The sequence below is a fragment of the Sus scrofa genome, chromosome 3 (genome assembly GCF_054392235.1).
Source record: "Sus scrofa isolate SSC_HxYL_T2T_F1_AM1 chromosome 3, Sscrofa_HxYL_maternal_Yorkshire_Landrace_v2.0, whole genome shotgun sequence".
Lineage (NCBI taxonomy): Eukaryota > Metazoa > Chordata > Mammalia > Artiodactyla > Suidae > Sus > Sus scrofa.
The window spans coordinates 7,291,880-7,317,576 of record NC_139385.1 but is presented as its reverse complement, the minus strand read 5'-3'; the positions used below and the strand labels follow the sequence as shown (position 1 = coordinate 7,317,576).

The window sequence follows — 25,697 nt, the reverse complement described above, 5'->3', positions numbered from 1 at the left end:
CTATGGTGTTGTAGTACTCTATGCTCTCAATACCCCTGAGACCAAGATTGAATACTGGAAATGTCTGTTAAGCATTTCCCTTTTGCAACAGTTCTCAGGGATTGGTCCCTTAAAAAATCTTTGACAATTTAAGGAGCTTTAACCATTTGATGCACACTCAGGCAACTGCACTTTGGGGTTTTGAGTGATCGTCTCTCTCCCCAGCACTCTCTTCAGAGCCTTAGCTATATCTTTATTTCGGAGAGTGTAGATCAGAGGATTCAGGGTGGGGGTAACGATGCTGTAGAACACGGAACCCACTTTGTCTTGCAATGGAGTGTGCTGGGACCTGGGCCTCATGTAGGAGAAGATGCAGGCGCCAAACCAGAGGGAAACCACAGTGAGGTGAGAGCTACAGGTGGCAAAGGCATTCCTCTTACCCCCAGCTGAGTGCATGCGAATGACACTGTGGAGGATGAAGACGTAGGATGCAGAAATCAGGACGATGGGGAGAAGGAGCAGGACGATGTCACCAATGTACACGGCGATTTCATACACAGTGATGTCTCCACATACCAACTGCACAACTGCTGGAAGCTCACAGTAGAAGTGGTGGATGTTCCGGGGCCCACAGAAAGGGAAGTGCATCAAGATCACTGTGTGAATGAGGGAGTATACTGATGCTCCCAACCAAGACATAACAGCCATCATCTGTCCCACCTTTCTGTTCATGAGAACAGCATAACGCAGTGGGTGACAGATGGCCACATAGCGGTCATAGGACATGAAAGTTAGGAGAATACACTCAGCACAACCCAGAGACAAAAAGAGGAAGTACTGAGTGGCACAGCCCACAAAGGAGATGGACTTGGTGCCAGAGAGGTAGTTGATGGCCATCTTGGGGATGGTGGTGGAGACATGCATCAGATCCATGAGGGAGAGCTGGCTGAGCAGGACGTACATGGGGGTGTGAAGCCGGGGGTCAGCACAGATGAGGAGGATGGTGAGGGTGTTTCCACTCACCGCAACCAGGAAGACCACCATGGTCAAGGAGAAGAGGAAAGCGTGGGCCGGGGAGTCATCAAAGAGCCCTTCCAGGATGAAGTCAGCCAGAGAGGAGGTCTGATTCCTCTGCCCCATGTCCCCTGTCTCTGCCCCTGGGGAAAGAGGAAGTGGGGACCAAAGTGCTTTGGGAAATACTGGGGTTCATCCAACCTGACAGAAGCGTCTTTTGATCTAGAAAGTAATTCTTCTAATTTTCTTGCATTATAGTTGATGTACAATGTTGTGTTATTTCTCCTGTACAGCAAAGTGATTCAAGTGCTTTTTCATAACTTTTCTATTATAGTTTATCACGGTGCTATACAGTAGGAGTTTATTTTTGAAAGAAGGTTTAAATTTTTCTTCCATTACTAATTATTCAACAGCTCTAATTGTTGAAATAATTGTTCTTTAAAATGTAGAACTTCATATATCGGTTCATGTATATGTTCTCTCTGCTCACTGTTCACTCTGAAGTTCCAAAATATCTAGAGCCAAACTTCTAAACAGAGTCTCTCCTCACTAAGGAAGAATTATGTAGACACACATGTATATATACCATTGTCTTTTATAAGTGTACATAATATGCATATGCTTTGCATGCATACTCTAAATTTTATATATAATATCAATGTAATCTTTCAGATTATTTCATATATCAGTCAGGGCTTAACCAGAGAAGCTGAACCACTGAAAGATTTATACATATGCACATTTAATGGTTTGTGCAGAAAGTTGTCCTTACTTGACTGTGAAAACAGGTTAAGCAGGTCTATGTAAGGCTGTCAGCTTTGTGTCTGATGCTGGAACTTGCAGTCCATGGGGCAAGCAGCCAGTCAGGAAAGATGGATATTAAGTGCAGTGAGACAGTTCCCTTGTGGCTCAGAGGGTTAAGTAATAGGCATTGTCAGCGCAGTGGCTCTGGTTATTGGAGTGAAGCAGGTTAGATCCCTGGCCTGGGGACGTCCAAAGGCAGTGGGTGCAGCTGAAAAGAAAAATAAGATGATGGATCAAGGTCAGGCTGGAACCCACAGACATGCCAGGTAATCCCACAAGGCAGACTGAAACCCAGGTCCCTTCTGGACTTGGTGGCAGGGTTCTCTTGCACACCCTGAGGCCCTGCTTAATGAGTCTAAACATACACTCCTGGCCCAGACATCAGAGCATCTACGGCAGGATCCAGGGAAAGGTAGAGTAACTGCAGGCCCACAGCCACCTCCCACCAGGGAAGTGAGTCAGCAGATCAGAAGCAGATCAGCAGCAGTGTCGTCAATGATAAGAACGGCTGCACCTATTCTTGCCTGGAAGTACTCCAGAGCATCTCCCCTGAACCCACCTTAACCTGACACTCACAAGAGAGGGGTTCTGGTAAATGACGGGTATCCTAGCCCAGGCGACACATCACAACAGCCACAGACTGGATCTCCTGTCAAGGTGGCACATGTACTCATCTCCTTAAAACACACATGATCCCACAATGAACACAGCAGAGTCATCCTTCTGCCTACTAGAACTATCCAGCATACAACCAAGCATATGTACGCAGTGTTAGGAAAACAGGGAAGAAATTACTCTTGACTATTGTCCATGGAATGAGTCACCCTTTCCAAGTGTTGACCCATCTGTGGACATCAAGTGCTCGCTTTCTCAGTCACTCCTGTTGATGCTGATAGACTCACAAACACAGTGACCAGGCAGCATGGGTGGAGGCTCTATGTGGGCCCAGAACCTTCCATTGACCATGGATGTCCACTCAGTCTACACTCAGCCACTGCTGGGGCCCCATCTGCCAAGCCCAGAGACCAACACAGATCCCTGCTGTGGCACCATCCCCAGCAGAATCAGCCAGATACTGGGTGGTAGATGCATTATATTGATGGCTGCCATTAAGGCAGGGAAATTACTTTATTCTGACTGGATTGGACACTCTGGAGATGGACTTGCCTTCCTTCCCTAGAACTATGCTGCCACTCAACCCCCTGTGGATATACAAGAAGCTCTATTCATCATTGGAGCAGGTTCTGCCTAAGGAGCTCCTTTCATAGTACATCAAGTGTGGGGATGGGCCCCTTGCCCAAGGAATCCACTGGCCTTGCCATAGGCTCCCTCACCCTGAAACTAGTGGCTTGTAGAGCAATGGGGCTGCCTTCTGAGGACTCAGTTACAGCAGCAGATACTTGGCAAAACCCCACATTGCTGGGGATGTGGTCTCTCCTCAGTGTTTCTAGCTCCATTTATGTGCTGTTTCTCCTGTCGCAAGGGTTCACGGGATCAGGAATCAAGAAGTGGCAATGGCAGCAAGTTCTCTCCCTGTAATGTCTAACTATGGTTCACCAGTTAAAATTTTGCTTCCACACCTTTATGCTCTGGCTTATAGGGCTCAGTTACAAGGAAAGGGTTACCTTCCTCAGGCAGCACGATTTCACTCACTGAGAACTGAGACCTTGCCAGTCTGTGCTCCTCATATCTCTGACTCAACAAGCCAAGCAAGTTACTCTGCTAATTGCTGTGGTGGATCCTGTCTCACAAGGGGAAACTGAGTTCCTCCTGCACCATGGGGATGAGGACGAGCAGACCTGGAGTGCAGGAGAGCTTCAGGCTGCATGCTCTACTCAAATGTGCTGCGGTGAACGTCAATGAAGGATTAAAAAGGTGCCATTCAGACATGCCGGCCAATGGTCCAGATCCTTTTGGAATGACAGATAGGGTCCCTCCCCACCCTAATCATGGTGAAGTTACCATGACCAACTCCAGACCATGGGAATATGGAATAGACAGTGAGAGAAGGTAGATAGAAACACCAGCCAGGACCATGTGAGCGGCCAGAGAAACAAGCCAGATACAGTCATAGGCACATCTTATTTATATATGAGTACTTTGTGTATAAATATATTTACCAAATATTTCCAGTTTTTTCTGCTTAGTGCCCCCTTGTCTAACATAAGATATATGAACATGGTTAACTGCATAGCTGAGCATTGAAGTTATTGGCTATGACAGGGGAATCAGGATTGAAACAAGCTTCACCTTTTTTATGGGAAGAGGGTTGGTTTTTTTTTAATGTTCTTTTTGGAAGCATGTGACGTGTTTTTTGGTTGAACATGGAATAATTGTATCAGGTTACTGGGAAGGAAACTTGATGTTGCCTTTTTTTTGGAGATTAAGTGCAGCTGATAGAGATGTTTGTGGGAGAAAGGTTAACACATGATAAAGCAGCCATAGCATTTACTTGAGAGCAAATGAGGTAGGTGCCCTGTGTATATGGGTGAGCCTTCAACTTGTGGGCCAGGAAAATAAAACTTGAATTGTAGCATTTACTCAGCCAGTCAGCCCTTTATCACATTCTCCCATGAACACGGATCAGAATGAGAGCTTGATCTGTGTGGGGGCACTAGTCCTTAAAACAATGATCTAAATCGATCCCCAAACATCCACCCTATCCTTCTTTCTGTTTTTCTCGAAAATATCTTTCTAGATGATCATGCATCCAGAGAACTTACATTTTAGAGTGAAGAGCTCACCAGTGAGAGTATGTTTAGAAGTATCATTTGACCAGTAAGAGAGCAGGCATGATCCCTTACCTTGCTCCACATGTAAGCAGCCCAGGTCATCCTCTGGGCTGTCACCTCACAGGGTCATTTCACACTCAGCTCCCCGTGGATGAAAAGCCCATGTTCCCCACACTCCCTCTGTTCACTGCAGCCCAGGAAAGACTCCACACATTTCCCTTTACTCAGATACCTGTATCCTTCCCTCAACACACACACTTCTCTCACTAGTCTCCATCTTTCTCTGGAAATGTCCATAGCGTACATTGATCCATCACCTGAGTCCTACCTCCCTTCCTCCAACAGGCAGCCTTCCTGTTCAAGTCCCATTCAAGGGAATTTTTCCTCTGTCTCCTCAGGCAGCTCTCATCAAGGAACAACCTGACGTCACCCCTGACCTGAGGTAGAGGAGTAAGCTGACCATGTCAGAGGTTGCCTTCATCCCTAATAAAAGGCTCTGGAATGGCCCAAGCCCCAACAGTGCCTTACCTGGAACTTCCTCTGCAGAGGCTTGTGGGGAGAACTAGCATAGACGTGAAGAGAGAGGGCAGGACAGAGCCCCACTACCTCACACCCTGGCTACTGAACGTCCAAACAGGGCTTTTCTGAGGGCTCATCAGACGTCCTTCCTCACCCTGGGAATCTCCATTTACTGTGGAGAAGCAGAGGGTCCCACCCAGTCACCACTCTTTCCACTCGTTCTGTCCTGACAGCATCACCAGGAAAAACTGGGCATGGAATTCTGGTTTGCTCTTGTGTGCAGGTTCAGAGTTTGCACTCCCTCAGCATGCCTCAGGACAGATTAACTCATTGAACTTCTTTAGCCTCTAACTGGAGGGCCTTTGAATCCTGCCTATGCCTCCTCTGCCTCTAATGACAGATCGCGGTGCTTCTCCGTCCACAATAGTGATGAGAGCTTGGGCCAGAACCCTTTACATTAATGCTCCCTGGTTAAGAAGCTCCATTTAATCCCTGCTGAATCCTCATGAGTCCAGAATCAAAAGAAAATCTGTTAGGGATTTTCTGCTCTATGTGGTCATTTAAGGAAAATTCTTCTGAACTTCACTCCTCCTTTCCCACTTAGTAAAATAAGAATTTGGTTCTGGCCCTGATGGTTTTCGAATAAGCACCTTCCTGACAGCACAAATGTTTCCTCAGGAAGAATAAAGGGGCTCAAATGAGGACAGACTGGGCCTGAGCTGTGCCAATCCTGAGGGAAGAGAGGAATCATCCATGAGAGAGAAAACAGCCCCCAGCCCAGGGGACCCAGGTCAGCCAAGGCAGTTGAGGACACTAAATATATGGCATCAGGAATTCCCACCCAAAGGACACGTCCCAAATCTCTTCTGGAAACCATGCCTCGAGATGCCCATTAGACTTGCTGTGTGCATGAGTAAGTGTCCCCAAGGGCTTTGCTTGAAGTTTGAGTGTAGTCTCAGGGGAGTGAGAGATTTTGAGGAGTGTGGCTCAGAAGATCACATGGGGATATCTTCTCCAAGGGCCACTGAACTGTGGAGAGAAGCACTTCTGGAGGCCCTAGCTTGTTTTTCTTTTTTTCATTTATTCCTCACTTTAAAAAAGAATTAATTTCTTTATGAAGTGTAGTGATATACAATGTTATGTTTCAGGTATACAACAACGTGATTCAATGGCATATATATATATAGCATATTTTCCCCCCTTGATTCTTTTTTTTTTTTTGGTCATTTGTCTTTTTTAGGGCCATACCTGTGGCATATGGGGGTTCCCAGGCTAGGGGTCCAATCAGAGCTGTAGTTTCCAGCCTTCACCTCAGCCACAGCAACACCAGATCCGAGTCAAGTCTGCAACCTACAACACAGCTTGCGGCAATGCCAGATCCTTAACCCACTGAGCAAGGCCAGGGATTGAAAGCACAACCTCATGGTCCCTACTCATATTTGCCTCCACTGTGCCACAATGGAAAGTGTTCTTATAAAATACTGAGAAGGGTTCCCTGTACTATGCAGTAGGTCCTTGTTGATTATCTATTTTATATATGGTAGGGTGCATATGTAAATCCCCAATTCTTAATTTATTCTTTTGCACCATCTTACCCCTTTGGCAACTATTACTCTGTTTTCTGTGTCTGTGTCTCTATTTCTATTTTGTGTATGTTTATTTGTATGATGTTTATTATGCTTCCACATATAAGTGATAGCATATGATATGTGTCTTTGGCATATTTCACTTAGTCTGATAATTTCTAGGTCCATTAATGTTCCTGCAAAGGGCATTATTTCATTCTTTTTATGGCTAAGTTTCCATTGTTGAAATACACCACATCTTCTTTATCTATTGATCTGCTGACCCACATTTGGGTCAGACATTTGCTTCCATGTCTTGGGATTTGTAAACAGTGCTGCAGTGAATGTTTGGGTACGTGTCTCTTTTTGATTTTTAGGGTTTTCTCCAGATACGTGCCCAGGAGCGGGACTGCAGGACCATATGGTAGCTCTATTTTTCAGTTTTTTAGGGAACCTCCATACTGTTCTCCACAGAGGCTGAACCAACTTACATTGCCACCAAAAGTGTAGGAGGGTTCCTTTTCTCTGCCTCCTCTGTAGTATGTAGTATTTGTAGACTTTTTGATGATGTCTTTTCGGACCTGTGTGAAGTGATACCTTATTGTGGATTTAATTTGCCTTTCTCTCAAAATTAGGGATGTTGAGCACCTTTTCATATGCCTACGAGCCATCTGTATGTCTTTCTTTTCTTTGTTTGTTTTGTTTTGTTTTTTTAGGATTGCATCTGCAACATATGCATGTTCCCAAGTTAGGGGTTGAGTCAGAGCTGAAGCTGCCAGCATACACCACAGCCACAGCATCGTGGGATCCAGGCTGTGTCTGCAGCCTATGCCACAGCTCAAGGCAATGCCAGATCCTTAAGCCACTGAGTGAGGCCAGGGATGGAACCCACATCCTCGTGGATACTCGTGGGGTTCCTAACCCACTGAACCGTAATGGGAACTCCTGTATACTTCTTGAGAGAAATTACAGATTTATTTATTTAGATCTTCTGACCATTTTTTGGTTGGATTGTTGGGTATTTTAATATTGAGCTGTATGAGCTGTTTGTATATTCTGGAGATTAATCCTCTGTCGTTTGCATCATTTGCAAATGTTTTCTCCCATTTTGCAGGTTACCTTGTTGTTTCCCTTATGGTTTCCTTTCCTGTGCAAAAGCTTTGAAGTTTCACTAGGTCCCAGTTTGCTTTGTTTTTGCTTTTCTTCCCTTTGCTGTAGGAGGTGGATCAAGAAGGATATTGCTGCAGTTTATGTCAAAGAGTGTTCTGCCGATGTTTCCTCTAGGAGTTTTATAGCATCTGGTTTTACATTTAGGTCTTTCATCCACTTTGAGTTTATTTGTGTGTCTGGTGGTGGTGAAAGTTCTAATTTCATTCTTTTACGTGTAGCTGAGTCCAGTTTTCCCAACACCATTTCTTGTTCTTCAGTATTGCTCTTTTCCAGTTATTTTCTGTTTGTTCTTAGACCTGTCTGTTTGAATGGCCTTGGCAAGTTCCATAATTCACAGTACAAGATTTGAACTGGATTTATTTTTTAAAAATGATGTTTATTTTTATTTATTTGTGTAATGATTTTTATTTTTTTATTATAGTTGGTCTACAGTGTTTGGTCAATTTTCCACCATACAGCAAAGTGACCCAGTCTCCCTCTCTCTCTCTCTGCCACACACCTACACACACACACACATACACACACACACATATACATTCTTTTTCTGATATTATGCTCGATCATGCTCCATCACAAGTGACTAGATATAGTTCCCAGTGCTATACAGGAGCGTATCATTGCTTATCCATTCCAAAGGCTATAGTTTGCATCTATTAACCCCAGATTCCCAGTCCATCCAACTCCCTCCACCTCCCCCTTGGCAACCATAAGCCTGTTCTCCAAGTCCATGAGTTCCTCTTCCGTGGAAAGGTTCCTTTGTGCCATATGTTAGATTCCAGATATGAGTGATAGCGTATGGTGTTTGTCTTTCTCTTTCTGACTTACTTCACTTAGTGTGAGAATCTCTAATTCCACCTTTGTTGCTGCAAATGGCATTATTATGTTCCTTTCTTATGGTTGAGTAGTATTCCATTGTGTATATGTACCACATCTCTTAATCCATTCATCTGTCTATGGATATTTAGGTTGTTTCCATGTCTTGGTTATTGCAAATAGTGCAGCAATGATCATGTGGGCGCATGTGTCATTTTAAAGGAAAGTTTTGTCTGGATATTTGCCCAAGAGTGGTCTTGCTGCGTCATATGGTATTTCTATAGTTTTCTGATGCACCTCTATGCTGTTTTCCATAGTGGTTGTACCAATTTACATTCCCACCGAAAGTGTCCCCCACCTTTTCTCCTCACCATCTCCAGCATTAGTTTATGTGGATTTATTAATGATGGCCATTCTGATTGGTGTGAGATGGTAACTCATAGTGGTTTTGATTTGTATTTCTCTAATAATCAGTGATGTTGAGCATTTTTTAAATGTGCTTGTTGGCCATCTGTATACAGTCTCTGGAGGAATGTCTATTCTGGTCTTTTGCTTTCTTTCAATTGGGCTTATTTGATTTTTTGCTGTTGAATTGTAAACGTTGTTTGTGTGCTTTAGAGATTAAGTCCTTGTCAGTTGCATCATTTGAAACTATTTTCTTCCATTCCATAAGTTGTCTTTTTTTAAATGTAGTTTCCTTTGCTGTGCAAACTGCTCAGTTTGATTACATCCAATTGGTTTATTTTTTATTTTATTTCTGTTGCCTTTGAAGACTGACCTAAGAAAACATTTGTACGATTGATGTCAGAGAATGTTTTGCTTATGTTCTCTTCCAGGAATTTGATGGAATCTTGTCTTATGTTTAAGTCTTTAAGCCATTTTGAGTTTACTTTTCTGCATGGCGTGAGGGTGTGTTCTAGTTTCATTGATTTACGTGCAGCTGTCCAGTTTTGCCGACACCACTTGCTGAAAAGCCTGTCTTTTTCCCATTTTATATTCTTGCCTCCTTTGCTGAAGATTAAATGACTGTAGGTGTCTGGGTTTGTTTCTGGGTTCTCCACTCTGTTCCTTTGGTCTGCGTGTCTGTTTTGGCACCAGCACCACACTGTCTTGATGACTGTGGCTTTGTCATATTGCCCGAAGTCTGGGAGAGTTATGGCTCCTGCTTGGTTTTTGTTCCTCAGCATTGCTTTGGCAATTCTGGGTCTTTTGTTGTTCCATATAAGTTTTTGGATCGTTTGTTGTACTTCTGAGGCAAATGTCAAGGGTCATTTGGTAGGGATTGCATTAAATCTGTAGATTGCTTTGGGTAGTATGACCATTTTCAGAATATCAACTTTTCCAACCCAGGAGCATGGACTATCTTTCCATCTCTTTGAATCCTCTTGATTTTCCTTGATTAATGTTTTATAGTTCTTTCACCTCCTTGGTCAAGTTTATTCCTAGGTAATTCATTTCAATAGGTATTGTATTTTCGTATTCCTTTCCTAATCTTTCATTACTAGTATACAGAAATGCAGCTGACTTCTGAATATTTATCTTGTAGCTTGCGACTTTGCTGAATTTGTTGATCAGTTCAAGGAGTTTTTGCAGGGAGTCCTTAGGGTTTTCTCCATGAAGTATCATGTCATCTGCATACAGTGACAATTTTCCCTCTTTTCTTCCAACTTGAATACCATTTGTTTCTGTTGTTTGTCTGGTGACTATGGCTAGGACTTCCAATACTATGTTGAATAGAAGTGGTAAGAGTGGGCATCCTTGTCTTGTTCCAGATGTTAGTAGGAAGGCGTTCAGCTTTTCTCCATTGAGTAGTATATTTTCTGTGAGTCTGCCATAAATGGCTTTTATTATATTAAGGTATGTTCCTTCTAGACCCACTTTGGTAAAATTTCTATCATGAATGGATGTTGAACTTTGTCAAATGCTTTTTTTCTGCATCTCTTGAGATGATCATGTGGTTTTTGACCTTTCTTTCGTTAATGTGGTGTATGCCATTGATTGAATTCTGTATGTTGAACCATGCATGTGAACCTGGGATGAATCCCACTTGGTCGTGGTGCATGACACTTTTGATATGTTGTTGGTTTCGGTTGGCTAAAATTTTGTTGAGAATTTATAGAGTCTATATTCAATTTCAAGAGTCTATATTCATCAAAGATATGGGCCTATGGTTTTGTTTTTTGAATCTCTATTTTATTGCTTTCCTCTCTGATCTTTATGATTTCTGTCCTTGTGCTGACTTTAGGTTTTGTTCATTCTTTTACTACTTGCTTTAGGTGGTGGGTTAAGTTGTTGATTTGAGATTTGTCTTCTTTTTTGAGGAAGGCCTGTATTGCTATGAACTTCCCTCTGAGCACTGCTTGTTTGACATCCCATAGATTTTGAATCTTCATGATCATTGTCCTGTCTTCATGATCATTTGTCTTGAGGAATTTTTAAATTTCATTTTTGATTTCCTCACTGACCCATTGGGTTTTTAGTAGCATGTTGTTTAGTCTCCATGAATTCGGTTTTTTCTCATTTCTCTTTCTGTGGCTGATTTCTAGTTTCATGCCGTTGTGGTCAGAGAAGACACTTGTAATAATTTCCAAATAATTTCTTAAATTTGTTGAGGTTCGTTTTATGCCCCAGTATGTGGTCAATCCTTGAGAATGTTCCATGTGCACGCGAAAAGAGTGCATATTCTGACTTTTTTGGATGTACGATCCTGAAAATGCCAAGTCTAAGTTTTCTGTTGTCATTTAGGATCTCTCTTGCCTTTTGATTTTCTTCCTGGAGGATCTGTCCCTTGCTGTGAGTGGGGTGTTAAAGTCTCCTACTAGTACTGTATTCCTGTCAATTTCTCCTTTTATGTCTGTTAGTATTTGCTGTATGTATATGGGTGCTCCTGTATCAGGGGCTTGTATGTTAATGATTGTACTATCCTCTTCTTGAATGGATCCTTTTATCATTAAATTATGTCCTTCTTTGTCTTTTTGGATAGCCTTCCGTTTACAGTCTATTTTGTAGGATTTTGGATTGTGATGATCATGGTACGACTATAAATGTAATAAATTCATTGAGTAATAAAAACATCTATTTTGTCTGATAAAAGTATGGCAACTCCTGCTTTTTTTATATTCCATTGGCATGAAATATCTTTTGCCATCCCCTCACTTTCTTTCTTTCTTTTTTTTTTTGTCTTTTTGCCATTTCTTGGGCCGCTCCTGTGGCACATGGAGGTTCCCAGGCTAGGGGTCTAATCAGAGCTGTAGCTGCTGGCCTGCAGCAGAGCCACAGCAACACGGGATTCGAGCCGTGTCTGCAACCTACACCACAGCTCACGGCAACGCCGGATCGTTAACCCACTGAGCAAGGGCAGGGATCGATTCTGCAACCGCATGGTTCTTAGTCAGATTCGTTAACCACTGGGTCATGACGGGAACTCTGTCCCCTCAAGTTCAATCTTATCTGTCCTTTGACCTAAGGTGAGTCTCTTGTAGACAGCATATTGTAGGCTCTTGCTTTTTTATGCAATCTGCCACTCTGTGTCTTTTGATTGGAGCATTCAGTCCATTGACATTTAAGTCATTGTTGATAAATATGCATTTATTGCCATGTTAAATCTTGTTTTCCAGTTGCTTCTATATGTCTTTGTTCCTTTCTTTTTGTAGTTGGATGATTTCCATTTATTTTATTCTTGTGTACTTTTCAGTGTTTGTGAATGTAATGTTTGGTTTTTATTTGTGGTTACCCTGTTTTGTAAGCATGTCAACCCCTTCCTATAACGGCTTGCTTTAGCCTGATAGTCATATTGGCTCAAAAACATTCTTAAATAGAAGAGTCTAGATTTTCTTACTTTCTATCCCCATGTTCCATGATTTTGAAGTCCTTTTTAACATTTTCATGTTTTATTGTTCCTTGTGGGGTTTTTTTTGAGTTTCTTAACTTTTTTTTATTACTAAATGATACAAAGTATAAACATTGCCTAGATCCAAACAAGTTACAGAAGAACACCTACAAATGCACTATGGACTACATGTGACAATTCTATCTAGCTTCTCTTTTAGTGATTTTAGTGTCCAAAATGATCAACTCCAGCATTTTTTCTTTTTTTTTAATTTTAATTTTTTTTTCCCGCTGTACAGCACAGGGACCAAGTTACTCTTACATGTATGCATTTTTTCCCACCATTTGTTCTGTTGCAATATAAGTATCTAGACATAGTTGTCGATGCTACTCAGCAGGATCTCCTTGTAAATCCATTCCAAGTTGTATCTGATAACCCCAAGCTCCCGATCCCTCCCACTCCCTCCCTCTCCCCCCAGGCAGCCACAAGTCTATTCTCCAAGTCCATGATTTTCTTTTCTGTGGAAAGGTTCATTTGTGCTGGATATTAGATTCCAGTTATAAGTGATATCCTATAGTATTCATCTTTGTCTTTCTGACTCACTTCACTCAGTATGAGAGTCCCTAGTTCCATCCATGTTGCTGCAAATGGCATTATTTGGTTCTTTTTTATGGCCGAGTAGTATTCCATTGTGTAAATATATACCACATCTTCCTTAGTATTGTTGTACTCTTTGGGCTTTTGTTTGTTGGAGAAATTCTTTATTCCTCCTTCTATTTCAAATGATATTCTTGCTGGATAGAGTATTCTAGGATGCAATTTTTTTTCTTTTAGAACTTTGCATATATCTTGCCCCTCTCTTCTGGCCTGTAGTGTTTCTGTAGAGAAATCAGCTGATGGCCTTATGGAGGTTCCCTTATAATGAATGCTTTGTGTAGCTCTTGCTGCCTTAGAATCCTCTCTTTCACTTTTGCCATTTTTGTTATAATAGGTCTTGGTGTGGGTCTGTTTGGGTTCAACTTGTTTGGGGCCCTTTGTGATTCTGGTAGATTGATATCTGTTTTCTTTAGCTTTGCAAAGTTTTCAGCCATAACTTCTTCAAATATATTTTTGATCCCCTTTTTGTTCCTTCTCCTTCTGGAATCCCTATTATGCATAGATTGGCCCACTTTATATTATCCCATGGGTCTCTTATATTGCTCTCATGTTTTTTTCATTTGGTTTTCTGTCTGCTGTCCTGATGGGGTGATTTCCATTATTCTACCTTCCAAGTCACTAATTAGCTCCTCTGCATTATTCAATCTGCCCTTCAGTGCCTTTAGCTCTCAGTTTGTGTCTCTGCCAAGGAATTTTCTAGTTTATCTTGGCTTCTCCTTATATTTTCTAGTCCTTTTCTAAAGTAATCTGCATCACTGCCTATATCCGTTCTTAATTCCTTCATATTCACCCTGAATTCCTTCAGTATTTTCACCATCTCCCCTTTGAACTCAGAGTCTATTAGACTGCAGGGGTGTGTTTCATTGTTTACTGCTTCAGGTGAATTTGGCTGTTCTTTTAACTGGGAATGGTTTTGAGCTTCTTCATTTTGCTTGTTTTTTTTTTTTTTTTTTCTCTTTTTCTGTGAGGTTAGGGAAACCAAGCTGTAGTCTTGGAGGGCTATTTCTATGCAAGAGTGCCCCTCTGTATTTTATAGGGGGTTACTCTTTATTTTTGGCTTTGCAGTTGGGATATTTGCTGTCTGTTTCTTCAGTGTGAAGAGGCTGTTATCCCCAGGGTGCTGAGTGTGTGTGCAGGGAGAATGAGGCAAAGGGTAGGGCTAGTAGTGAGTGCCTGGTTGCTGGGCTCTTGACAGTAGCAAGGACCTGCAGGAAGGTGGCACAGGCTACTCCTAGCTGCAGGGCTCTGGGAAGCGGTAATGAGGCTCAGGCCAATTGAGATGGTGCCCAGAACATTTGACAGTGGTGGTTGCAAGGTGTGTGGGTTTCCAGAGGAGTGAGAGCAACAACTGGTGGCATTCGGTTGCAATGCCCTCCTCTGTGGTGCCCTCTGAGGTGATTAGGGCTGTAAGTGGTGCCTGTTGATAGCCCTGTGGTGATTAGGGCTGTAAGTGGTGCCTGCTGATGGACCTCTAGTAGTGGTGGGCCATGTCCACCTCTGGAGTCAGTGATAACTGTGGTGGTTTGCCCCCACCAGCTATAGACCACACAAGAAGCACCCTGTCCTGCATAGCCCACACAGGAGGTGCTACACAGGCTGATCCTGGTGGCAGGTCCCTGGGAAGGGACAGTGATGAAGCATGTGTGGGTGCTGCCTGGACCATTTGGCAGTGGAATCTGCAGGTTGGGCGTATTCCCAGGGTAGTGAGAGCAACAACAGGTGGTGCTTTGTTTCAGTGCTTTTTTTGCCAACCTCTGAGGTGACTGGGGCTGCACCTGGAGCCTGTTCACAGACCCCTAGTGGTGGCAGGCCATGCCTCCCTCTGGTTTCTGAGATGACAGCTATGGTGTTTTGTCCCCACTGCCTGTAGACTACACAAAAGGCACCATGTTGTACTTAGGTCCCTGCTCTTAGCCCATACAAGAGGTGCCCAGCCACCAGTAGCCTGCACAGATAGTGTCTGGTTTTCTATGGTCAAAGAAAGTAGCCTTTCACACCTGTAGCCCGTGAAGCCTATGGTTTTTATCCTTCAGTTTGTTAACGTGGTGTATCACACTGATGGATTTGTGGATATTGAAGAACCCTTGCATCCCTGGGATAAATCCCACTTGATCATGATGTACAATCCTTTTAATGTATTGTTGGATGCGGTTTGCTAGTATTTTGTTGAGGATTTTTGCATCAATGTTCGTCAGTGGAATTGGGCTGGGGTAGGCTTGTATTGCTATAAATATTCCTCTTAGAATGGCTTTTGCTGATCTCATAGGTTTGGGAGTGCCGTATCTTTAAATTGGGAGTCAGGAATCTGAGGAGAGTTTTGCTTTGTGAATCTTTGGGGGCATTTCATGCAGTTGCAGTTGTCTCAGAATTTTCATCCTTTGTCAGGTTGAATGACACTCAGCTGACTTCAGCCATGTCCACAGGCAAAGTTGTATGGTCCTTGGTGTTCCTGTCATGGCTAAGTGGTTTAATGAACCTGACCAGTATCAGGTTCAATCCCTGGCCTTGCTCAGTGGATTAAGAATCCAGTGTTGCTGTGAGGTGTGCTATAGGTCACAGACATGACTCGGATCCTGTGCAGCTGTGGCAAAGTCTGGCAGCTACAGCTCTGATTCAACCCCTAGCCTGGGCACTTCCATATGCAGTGGATGTGGCCCTAAAAAGGCAAAAGACAAATATAAAGTTGAGTGATCCTTCTTGCCTGTGACCATAAAGTACAGGGAAGATAAGGGGATTTGGAGGCCTTGGAGGGTGCAGTCAGGATGCTGTGGGCCCTGAGTATGAGAGGGCTGCAGAGCCCCACTGGCCCCTCTATCCTGGCATTTGGGGAGCTTGAAATGAGGACTGCCTTAGATAAGCACCAACACTGATATGAAATCTCTGCCCATCACTGTGTGGACTTGGCCATTGGACACAATGAAAGGACCCTTTGTGTCAGAAAGGATGGTCCTTTGTGGTAGTTTTCTAACTTCACATGTCTATGACTTCATATTTCCAGGGCTCAAAATAAAAATTGATCACTTGTGTATGGAATAATGATAATTTGTGGAAATAAACTTTTAAAATCACACTTCAAAAAAAAAGAAGAAAAAAAAAGAAGGAGAGGAGGTAGTCCTAGGAGATGCTCTCTAGGGGTTCTGATGAAATCACAGGGACTAGGGCTGGAGTAGGTGACATAAACATGTATTTTTTCAGGTGTTTGTCTCTTGAGCCAGGCCTCAGATGTGCAGCCTCCAGACAGAGGAGGTCCCCAGGCCCTACAGCTGATGGGAGGGGATGCTGTGTCTCTCATCACAACAGGGGCCTTGACAGTGTCCCCTATGACCTTGAGACGTGTATGTAGACTTGGTGCCCTTGTGTTCACCCTGGCCTTACATATGGGCCAAGACACCCCTGCCAATGCATTTCCTCAGAACAGTGGGGGGTTTAGCCTTGGCTTCTGTTTCCCAGGCTTCCCCCCAGCTCTGCCTGTTCCCTAACCACAGACTAAGAAGGAGGGTTGTCCATTGCAGAGACGTTTCCGCGATGATCTCTCTGATGTGGTGCTTTCTGATCCTGCACTTTCTTTCCACTGTCTGTGTGCAGCTCACACGATCCCTGCTGCTTATCCAAAATGAAGCCCAGTGTCTGCAGGGAGGGAGATGTGATCATTGGTGGCTTTTCCTCACTTTATTCACTTTTTCAAGATCCAGAATATTTTTGGAATGTTTCAACACCTTCCTGGCAGAGATGGGTATCTTTTCCAGTGAAGTGTTTTTCCTTTCCTTCTCTTTCCTCTTTCAAGTTTCCATAGTTTCATTTTCTGTGATTGTGAGGAAGGATCTCTCTTGAAGCTTCAGGTAGTGAGACAAATGTGCTCTGAGTTCACGTTTTCCCTTCTGCCTGTGTCCACTGTTCAGCCTCCTCTCACTTATTCTCCTTCCATGGACTGATTTTCCTTTCAAGGTGGAGGCAGAAATCCATTGTTCTTCCTTCAGCCCTTCTTCCCTTCTGGCCCCTCACACCTCCCTTGGTACCTCATATTAGAACTCTCCCCATGCCTCTTCTCTTGCTTCTTGGCCAGGACACAGGTGAGAATGGGGATCCCAGTCACCCTCTGCCCTCCCGCATTATGCCCTGGCGGTTCTGGCAGTGTGGATGGTGTGGCATCCTCAGAACTGCAGCCCCTGTCCAGAGGGCAGTGCTAAGAGGCTACAGAAAATGTTCTCCTACAGAGTCGAACATCTGTTAATGCTGAGGATGCTCACGGACAGTATCCCTGTGGAGGAGATCTCTGTCATACATGCAGATACCTCATTTTGTATAACTATCACCTTCCTTGGTGAAATATCCACACTTGTTACTATTGCATTAGGCATGGTCCCTAGCTTCTTTGCCTAGGTGCCAGCTCAGAGTGAGGAAGCCGTAGCCTGAGAGGGCTTTTGTCCTATTAGGTTCTCTTTCATTACTGTTTTCAGAGGCATTAGAGATTGGGGCTTCCTTATTTTTTCCTACATTTAATTAAGTAATTAATTTATTTTTCTTTTATTTTCTCTTATGCCTTCTTTTAATTGTTATTTCCCCAACACAATTTTTTTCCCACTGTACAGTATGGGGAGCCAGTTACACATGCAAGTATACATATTTTTTCTCCCACTGTCATGCTCCATTTGAAGTATCTAGATATAGTTCTCAGTGCTTCACAGCGGGATCTCATTGTTAATCAATTCCAAAAGCAATAGTTTGCATCCATTAACCCCAAGTTCCTGATCCCTACCACTCCCTCTGCTTCCCCCTGGGCAGCCACAAATCCATTCTCCAAGTCCATGTTTTTCTTTTCTGTGGAGATGTTCATTTGTGCTATATATTAGATTCCAATTATAAGTGATATCATATGGTATTTGTCTTTTTCTGATGGATTTCCCTCAGTATGAGAGTCTCTGGTTCCCTCCATGTTGCTGCAAATGGCATTATGTCATTGTTTTTTATGGCTGTGTGTATATACCACATCTTCCTAATCTGATCATCTATCAGTGGACATTTGGGTTGTTTCCATGTCTTGGCTATTGTAAATAGTGCTGCAAAGATCATGCAGGTGCATGTGTCTTTTTTAAGGAAAGTTTTGTCTGGATAGATGCCCAAGAGTGGGACTTCTGGGTCATATGGTAGTTCTATGTATAGATTTCTACGGTACCTGCATACTGTTCTCCATAGTGGCTGTACCAGCTTGCATTACCACCAACAGTGCAGGAGGGTGAGTAAAGTGAACTTTGAAGAGATTACTAAGGACAGCTAGGTGGGGCTGAATGTGACTCTGTGGTCAAGATTTTCTGAATTTTGTCCCTAGATTTTTTTTGGTTCTCATGTTCTCAGGTACCTCCTCAATGAATGTCTGACAACAAAGTGCCCAGCCTGAGTTTAATACTATACTAGCTGATTTAAATATCATATCTCATTAATTTATTTATGTATATATACACACACAGAAAATTATGTTACATAATATTTAAATATGTGTATCATATATATATACATGCTGTAATTGTAGTTTAAGTTACTTTCATAGGTATTACCTCGTTTGATTTTTAATGAAGTAACTGCTTTTAAATTTAAAGTTGAAAAAGAATGAAAATCTTTGTGAAGTCCTGCAGCTAACAGATCACCTGTATCCCCTTGAGAATTCTGTCTTCCACTCTATTACATCCCCTCCAGTTCCACCCTCTTCTGAAGAGCATCCAGTTTAACAACAGTGCTGGGGATTGGGTATTTTTGGATCAGCTTAGAATCCCTGGGAAAGAATATGATATTCTCAACTTTTGGAACTGTCCTGATGGACTTGGCTTCAGGTGAAAGTAGGGCAATTTTCCCCCCAGGCTCCAGGTGGTCCAGATGTTTCCATACATGAAGAGTTGATGGAGCAGGCCATTGGGTTTATTGATGATACATAGCTCTTTAGAACATCCTGGCCATGAGCCCTTAGTGATCTCTGCGTGCTCAATAGAAGTAGCACAGACTCCCACTTCCAACCCGATTAATGGTCTCAGCTCCCTCTACCTTGAATAGTTGTCCTCTCCTAGTACCTGACACATGGGGGGGAAATACATCTAATCAAGACTTTACCTCTAACATTCGGTAGAGTTAGCTTCATGCAGGAGAGAAAAGCATCCAGGCCAGGAAATGGATGGGCTGCTTTTTTTAAAACTCACACTTGTTGGTTGTCCCTGGAACATTCTGGGGACCCAGGACTAGATCACGTGTGCAGGTTTTAACAAGACTTTCCTCGGATTTCTTGAGACTCCTCACTGTGTGTGCAGCAGGAGCTGTGGCCCTGGATGGAGGCAAGCTCCCCAGTGGGGAAAGGCTGCCTGCTGCTTTGACTGCATGTGCTCCCCAGAGAAGGAGGTGTCCAATGCCACGGGTACTGATCTGGGGACTCTCCTCCTCACCCACTCCACTCTATGCCTATTTGTCCCTGCAAATGGGAAGGACCTAGAATAGGACAGTATTATCCAAGGTCTTCTTTCATTTACTCAGTAATTTCACTCTTCAAGCTAGTAATCCTCCTTAGGAAAGAATGTTTCTTTCTTTGTTTTATTCTTACTCATCTATGGGACCCTTAGCATGACCTTCTCAAGACCATGTTTTCAAAAGATTGTCCCAAATAGACCTATGTTTGTTGTGACTGTACAAGGTAATATGTGTTAGTGTTAGTAGCTTGGTTTTCTTGTGTTTCTCTCAAGCACACCCCAGTCACACTAAACGTTGTATCTTATGCAGCTTCCTTTCTCCAGGGCCTGGCACCACTCATAACTCAAGGAAGTGTCCAGAAATCACTTGTGTGGTTTCACAGGTGGGAGAGCCTTGTGTATTCCTGCTGGGGGCCAGCATATACAATGGGCTGAGGACACATCCTGGTTTCCTGGTTGCTCACCCCTCCCTGAGCTCCGCTAGGTCAGAGGCAGGACGGGAGGTAGATGGGGGAGTGACCATGAGGAACGGGGGCCTAATACAGAGATGTGGGGAGTAGTTGACATGACTTTGGGGTTCAGAAAAATTTCCACAAAGGATGCAAGTTTATTACTGAGTTGTCAAAGACATAAGCATGTTAGCTGAATGAAGGGAGAAAGATTTCCTTGGAGAAAATAATTAAAATGGTATGTTTCTACGACGCTTTGAGGACTTGAAAAAATCTAATGTGGCTGAAAAAAAAGCAAATTGGAAGGCAAAAGCGTGGCTCTTTTGTCTCATCTCATTGTTGAGAATTTAGCCAAATGAATAACTGCCTTTGTATGCAACAATGTATGCCTGCAACAGATATATATTGTCAGTTAGATGCACAGCCCATGTCCAAGGATGTAATGTGATCTGCAATTAGCATAGATTTGGAGAGTGAGTTATAGTTACATACCTGCATACCTGCTTTTTTCCATTAAAAAAATCTGTGCCAGTAGATATTATCAACATGACCATTTTACCATGAGAATATTTTTTAAAAGGTAAACCATGACTCCCCAAAATATGGAATACACATGTATCAAAGATTTTTATGGGACAACTACATTAGCATTTATATAATTTGTTCCAAGGCTTGTGGCAAAATGGGTTTATATTGTTCATCAATAAATGCTATTTTTTGCTTAGGGTCCCCCCTGCAGCATATGGAGTGCCCCATGCTAGGGGTTGAATTGGAGTTGCAGTTGCCAACCTACACTACATCCACAGCAACACAGGATCCAAGCCACACCTGCCACCTACACTTCAGCTCATAGCAACACAGGATCATTAACCCACTGAGCAAGACCAGGGATAAAACCTGCATCCTCATGGATACTAGTCAGGTTTGCTAGAACTGAGCCACAACAGAAACGCCAGTAAAAGCACTTTTGACAATAGGACATGAAGAGAACCATGTTAGAACACAATTGATAGGTCAGATAGAAAATGCCTATGAGCTACGATAAAACCATAAACTTTGGGATTATCTTTCTACTGGTTCATCAGATCTATAGATCAAACTGCAACTTCACAGTGTTTGAGCTCTAATGAAATGGTAAATCCCAAAGTCAAAGAGAAACCTCTTGCTGGAGAAATACCTAAGCCTTGCGTTGGCTTGGTAAATGATGCTGGGGTATGCCACCAAAAGCACTTGTCATCCTCTTGCCTTGTTTCCAGGTATTGAATAATTTCTTAACAAATTAATAAGATCAGACCCCTAGGAAGTGGAAGAGCCCAAATTTGAGTACTTCTAACTCCAAATCTTATTCTCTTGCAAATAAACCGCACTGTACTTGAACATCCCCAGCCTAATGAGATCAGCAGAATGTAAAGAAAAGGGAAATAAAGTGTAAAATGAGATTATAGACATAAAAAATAGGGCAAGTTGGGGAGCTATGGAGTCAATAAGCCTTACACAGGCAAGGAATGCTACTCAGGGGAGATGAGTCAAGGCCAGTGTAGAGACAGGTGTTTACAATTAATCGTGTGGGAAAGGGAGGAAGTGACGTCCCAGGAAGAAGAGAACGTGTGTGTGAGGTTCACAGGTGTGAGGACACAGGGGCGTGTTGAGCTGAAGGGAGGTTTCCCTTAAGGTCTTTGTAGTCATGAAGGACCTCAAAGGGCTGCTCACCAAAAGGCCATGCGGTCCAGACAGGACCTGAGAATTCCGTGAAGCCTTCAGGAACCAGGTAATTTTCACTCACTGTGACCCATCCCATAATTTGTCCTAAAGAGGAAAGCTTATGAATTGTATTGTTTGCTTTTGTTTCGTATAATTGAATATAAACATCTTGCCAGTATTTGGACTATTTTGGACTCCATTCTCCAACTCTAAATTGAATGTTCCTTCAAATTTGTTGGTTTGAAAATATTTTAAAAGCCCTAATTGACTGCGATATGGTCTTTCTTTAATGAACATGATTAACTTATTCCAAAGGTTATTCTGATTTTATTAATAGTATTTTGTAAATGAGATTGGTGTATGGTTTCCCTTTTCATGATACAGTTCTGAAATTAAATCTTGATAAAATCCTCTGGAGAAAGTGTATCACAATACAGAAATGTCTCTGAATCCTGATATTCTAAGCGAATGAGAGCTTTTCAAGAGAAAAGGTTGAGATGAACATGAAAACTAGCAAAAGGGTGCATGAGGGAATGAGCATAGGCTTTCAAATCAGACTACAGTGAGTAGGGCCAGGACTTCAGTGAGGGAGGTGAGGGGCAGGACATATACCTTCACAGAGGCACCTGGGGTCAGGCAGGGGCAGGTCTGGTGCCTGAAAGAGAATCCAGCTTCAATTTCGCCCCTTTGGGTGACCTATTTGCCTTGGCCTCATTCAGCCCCTCAGTCCTGAATCTACATCCCAGCCCTACTCGCACCGCCTCCATGATCTCAGGTGCCTTACATCAGCCTTTTAAGCCTCAATTATTTCCTTCTGCGAAGCAGTTGCTTCTATCTCTCTACCTCCCAAGGTTCTGTGAAAACTGAGTGAGATATAATCTCTCAAGTACATTGCCTGGAGTGTCACAGCTGCACAGGGATGTTGGTTCCTTAAACCTCCCTATTCTATGCTGGGGCAGGGTGGTAGGGAGTCCCTGTGGGAGCAATGGGTAGAATGTAGATAATTACAGAGCTCTTTCTTTCTTTCTTTCTTCAGCCACATCGCTGGCATATGGAAGTTCCTGAGCTAGGGGTTGAATCGGAGCTGCACCTGCCAGCCTACACCACAGCCACAGCTGTGGCTGTGAGGGATCCGAGCCTCATCTGTGACCTACACAGCAGCTCATGGCAATGACAGATATTAACCCACTGTGCAAGGCCAGGAATTGAACCGACATACTCATAGATACTAGTGGGGTTCTTAACCTGCTGAGCCAAAATGGGAGCTCTGAATTAGAGCTTTGTTTCATGGCTAGGAGTTTGTACTCCGTCTAGAACAGTGGTTCTCACAGTGTCCTACGTATACCAACAGCATCAGCATGACCTGGGAATGTGTTAGAAATGGAAATTCTGGGTTTCTCAGGCAGAAAGTGCACTGGGGGCGGGATCCAGCAACCTGATTTCATGATCCCTCCATAGGATTCTAATGGGTGCTCATGTTGGGGAATCATGTTGTAGAAGAACTTGAGAGTAATTGTGGCTTTTGAATCAAGAAAGTAGTATCAAAGTATTGAAGTAAGAGCAACAGTCAGAGCTGTGACGGAATAAATGATAATGACAGGGATTCAAGGCAGAAGACAGGGAGCCTCATAGGGAGATACTCTGTTAAAGTAACTGTTGAGTTACCCAAGTCTCAACAATAATAGTGAAAGTGACCATGCCTAGGACAGAGGTTTGCAGTGGTGTGGATATAGCAGAAATACTGTCAATGGGAAGCTTCTTAGTGAGGGTGTGTCTTGGTCCTCTCTAGATCTGCAAAACCTGGGATATTAGCTGGGTCCGAGCAGGCTGACAATAGATGAACCCAGGGGATGTCCTACTCTGCTCATATTAGGTGAAGCAGTTGATGTTCGTTCTTTCTTTCTTTCTTGCCACTCCTGAAGCATATAGAAGTTCGTGGGCCAGGGGTCAAACCAGGGCCACAGCAGCAACCCAGATGAGCCACAAGAGAACTCCTGTCATTACAATTTCAAAGAAAAAAAAAGTGTTGTCTGGCATATGACGATTAATAAAACAGATGATGTGAAGGCTCCTTGGCCTTTGATATATCAGGCGAACCTAGACATCGTGACCTTGGAATTTTTCTCTCTGTGCTGTTCCTTTTTTTGCTGTTGAATTAGAGTCTTCTGAGCAAATGTGAGTATGTGAAGAGCTCATGAGAATCACTGAACCCACGGTAATGGCACGTCACTTCTCTTGCCAGATATGAAGCAATGTGTGAGGTGTGCAGAGGATCAGTACCCTAATAGTGACCAAGACCATTGCCTCTCAAAGGTGGTGACCTTCCTGGCCTGTGGAGATCCTCTGGGGATGGTCCTGGCCTGCACAGCCCTTGGTCTGTCTGTGCTCACAGCTGGGGCTCTTGGGGTCTTTGTGAAGCACAGGGACACCCCCAGAGTCAAAGCTAATAACCAGGCTCTCAGCTACATCCTGCTCATCTCCCTCATCCTGTGCTGCCTCTGCTCCTTCCTCTTCCTTGGCCGTCCCAACACTGCCACCTGCCTCCTCCAGCAAATGCCCTTTGGGGTCATCTTCACTGTGGCCGTTTCCACCACTTTGGCTAAAACCATCACTGTGGTCCTGGCTTTCAAGGTCACAACCCCAGGGAGAACAATGTGGCAGTGGTTGCTCTCAGGGGCCCCCAGTGCCCTCATTGCCATCTGCTTCTTGATTCAAGGGACTTTCTGTGCAGTCTGGTTGGGGACCTCTCCCCCTTTCATGGACATAGATGCACATTCGGAGCCTGCCCCCCTGATTGTCATGTGCAACAAGGGCTCTGCCATGATGTTGTATCTTTCCTTAGGATACTGGGTTTCCTTGGCTCTCCTGAGCTTCTCCTTGCCTTTCCTGGCCAGGAGCCTGCCCAACACTTTCAAAGAAGCCAGGTGGCTGACATCCTGCATGCTGATGATCTTAGTGTCTGGATCGCATTCCTCCCTTTGTACAATAGCTCCAAAGGGAAGGTCACGGTGGTGGTGGAGGTCTTTTGCATCTTGGCTTCCAGTGCTGGGTTACTGGGTTACATCTTTGTTCCCAGTTGCTGCCATATTCTCAAGTCAGAGAGGAATACCCTGCCCAAATTAAGGGGTAAAAACCAACTCTGGGGGAAAATAAATATTCTAGGAGGTGCACGTGTGTGTTACCTAAGACAATTAGAAAGCTTGAAAATTAAAGAAAACCCTGAAGCGTTGTCTCCCCACACCTTGCCATAGGTACCTGTCTGTTCTGGCATCATTTTCCCCCTTGATTTGGAATGCCCTGGTCATGTTCATTACATCCCTGGATATAAATAAATCTCTGTTCTGCAGTAACTCTTCTTCCACTGATTCTTTCCTTGAATGGATAGCCTTTTGTTTTCACTTCCTAGATTTCATAGCATGTCCTCACAGCTGATAACAGCTATATTTTGGTATTGCTGTTTTGCAGTTAGTTTGTTTACTCATAATAATTTCCTCTTAAATTTTTGAAAGGTCTTGGCAAGTTCCATAATACACAGTATAGCATTTGGGTTGGAATTGTTTTGATTTCGTAGATGAATTTGAAGAAGGACTGACTTCTTTGTGGTAAAGTTTCCCATTCAGGAATGCATGTTAACTCTCCATTTATCCTAGCCTTTTCACTTTATTTATTAATGCTTTATTATATTAATGAGTCATCTCTAGTTATTTTGGTTGTTAAGTAATGTATAATTTGTTCTTTTTTGAGCTTACTAGTGGACTCCTATTAATTGTTAAGTTGATTTGAAAGATCCTAGGATTCTTAGGATTCTAAGACGTGGATGATAATACAAGGTTTTTTCTACTCTAGATACTTATTTCATTCCAGTTGCGTTGATGAGAGCCTTTGACACTCTGCTTAATAGTAGTCGTAACTGTGAGCTTTGTGTTCTTCGATTTGGTGGAAATGTTCCTTATTTCTTTTCACTAAGATATATATTTGTGGTTTTCGATCACACCTTCTTTTTAATGGAAATAAGTACC

At 43.2% G+C, this 25,697-nt stretch overlaps 1 protein-coding gene and 1 pseudogene across 1 annotated transcript; one reads left to right on the top strand and one right to left on the bottom strand.

The window, feature by feature from the left end:
- Positions 1–138: 138 nt before the first annotated feature.
- LOC146404359 (olfactory receptor 2AE1-like) lies at positions 139–1,119 on the bottom strand. Its single transcript, XM_085016199.1, has one exon. The coding sequence runs from the start codon at positions 1,117–1,119 to the stop codon at positions 139–141; it is 981 nt and encodes a 326-aa protein (XP_084872325.1).
- Positions 1,120–3,574: 2,455 nt separating this feature from the next.
- On the top strand, positions 3,575–24,929 carry LOC102161211 (vomeronasal type-2 receptor 116-like; annotated as a pseudogene).
- The last annotated feature ends 768 nt before the right edge of the window (positions 24,930–25,697 follow it).

What these genes read in the sequence shown, in the direction of transcription:
- LOC146404359 (XM_085016199.1), bottom strand. Translation starts at nt 1,119, where the DNA reads ATGGGGCAGAGGAATCAGACCTCCTCTCTGGCTGACTTCATCCTGGAA.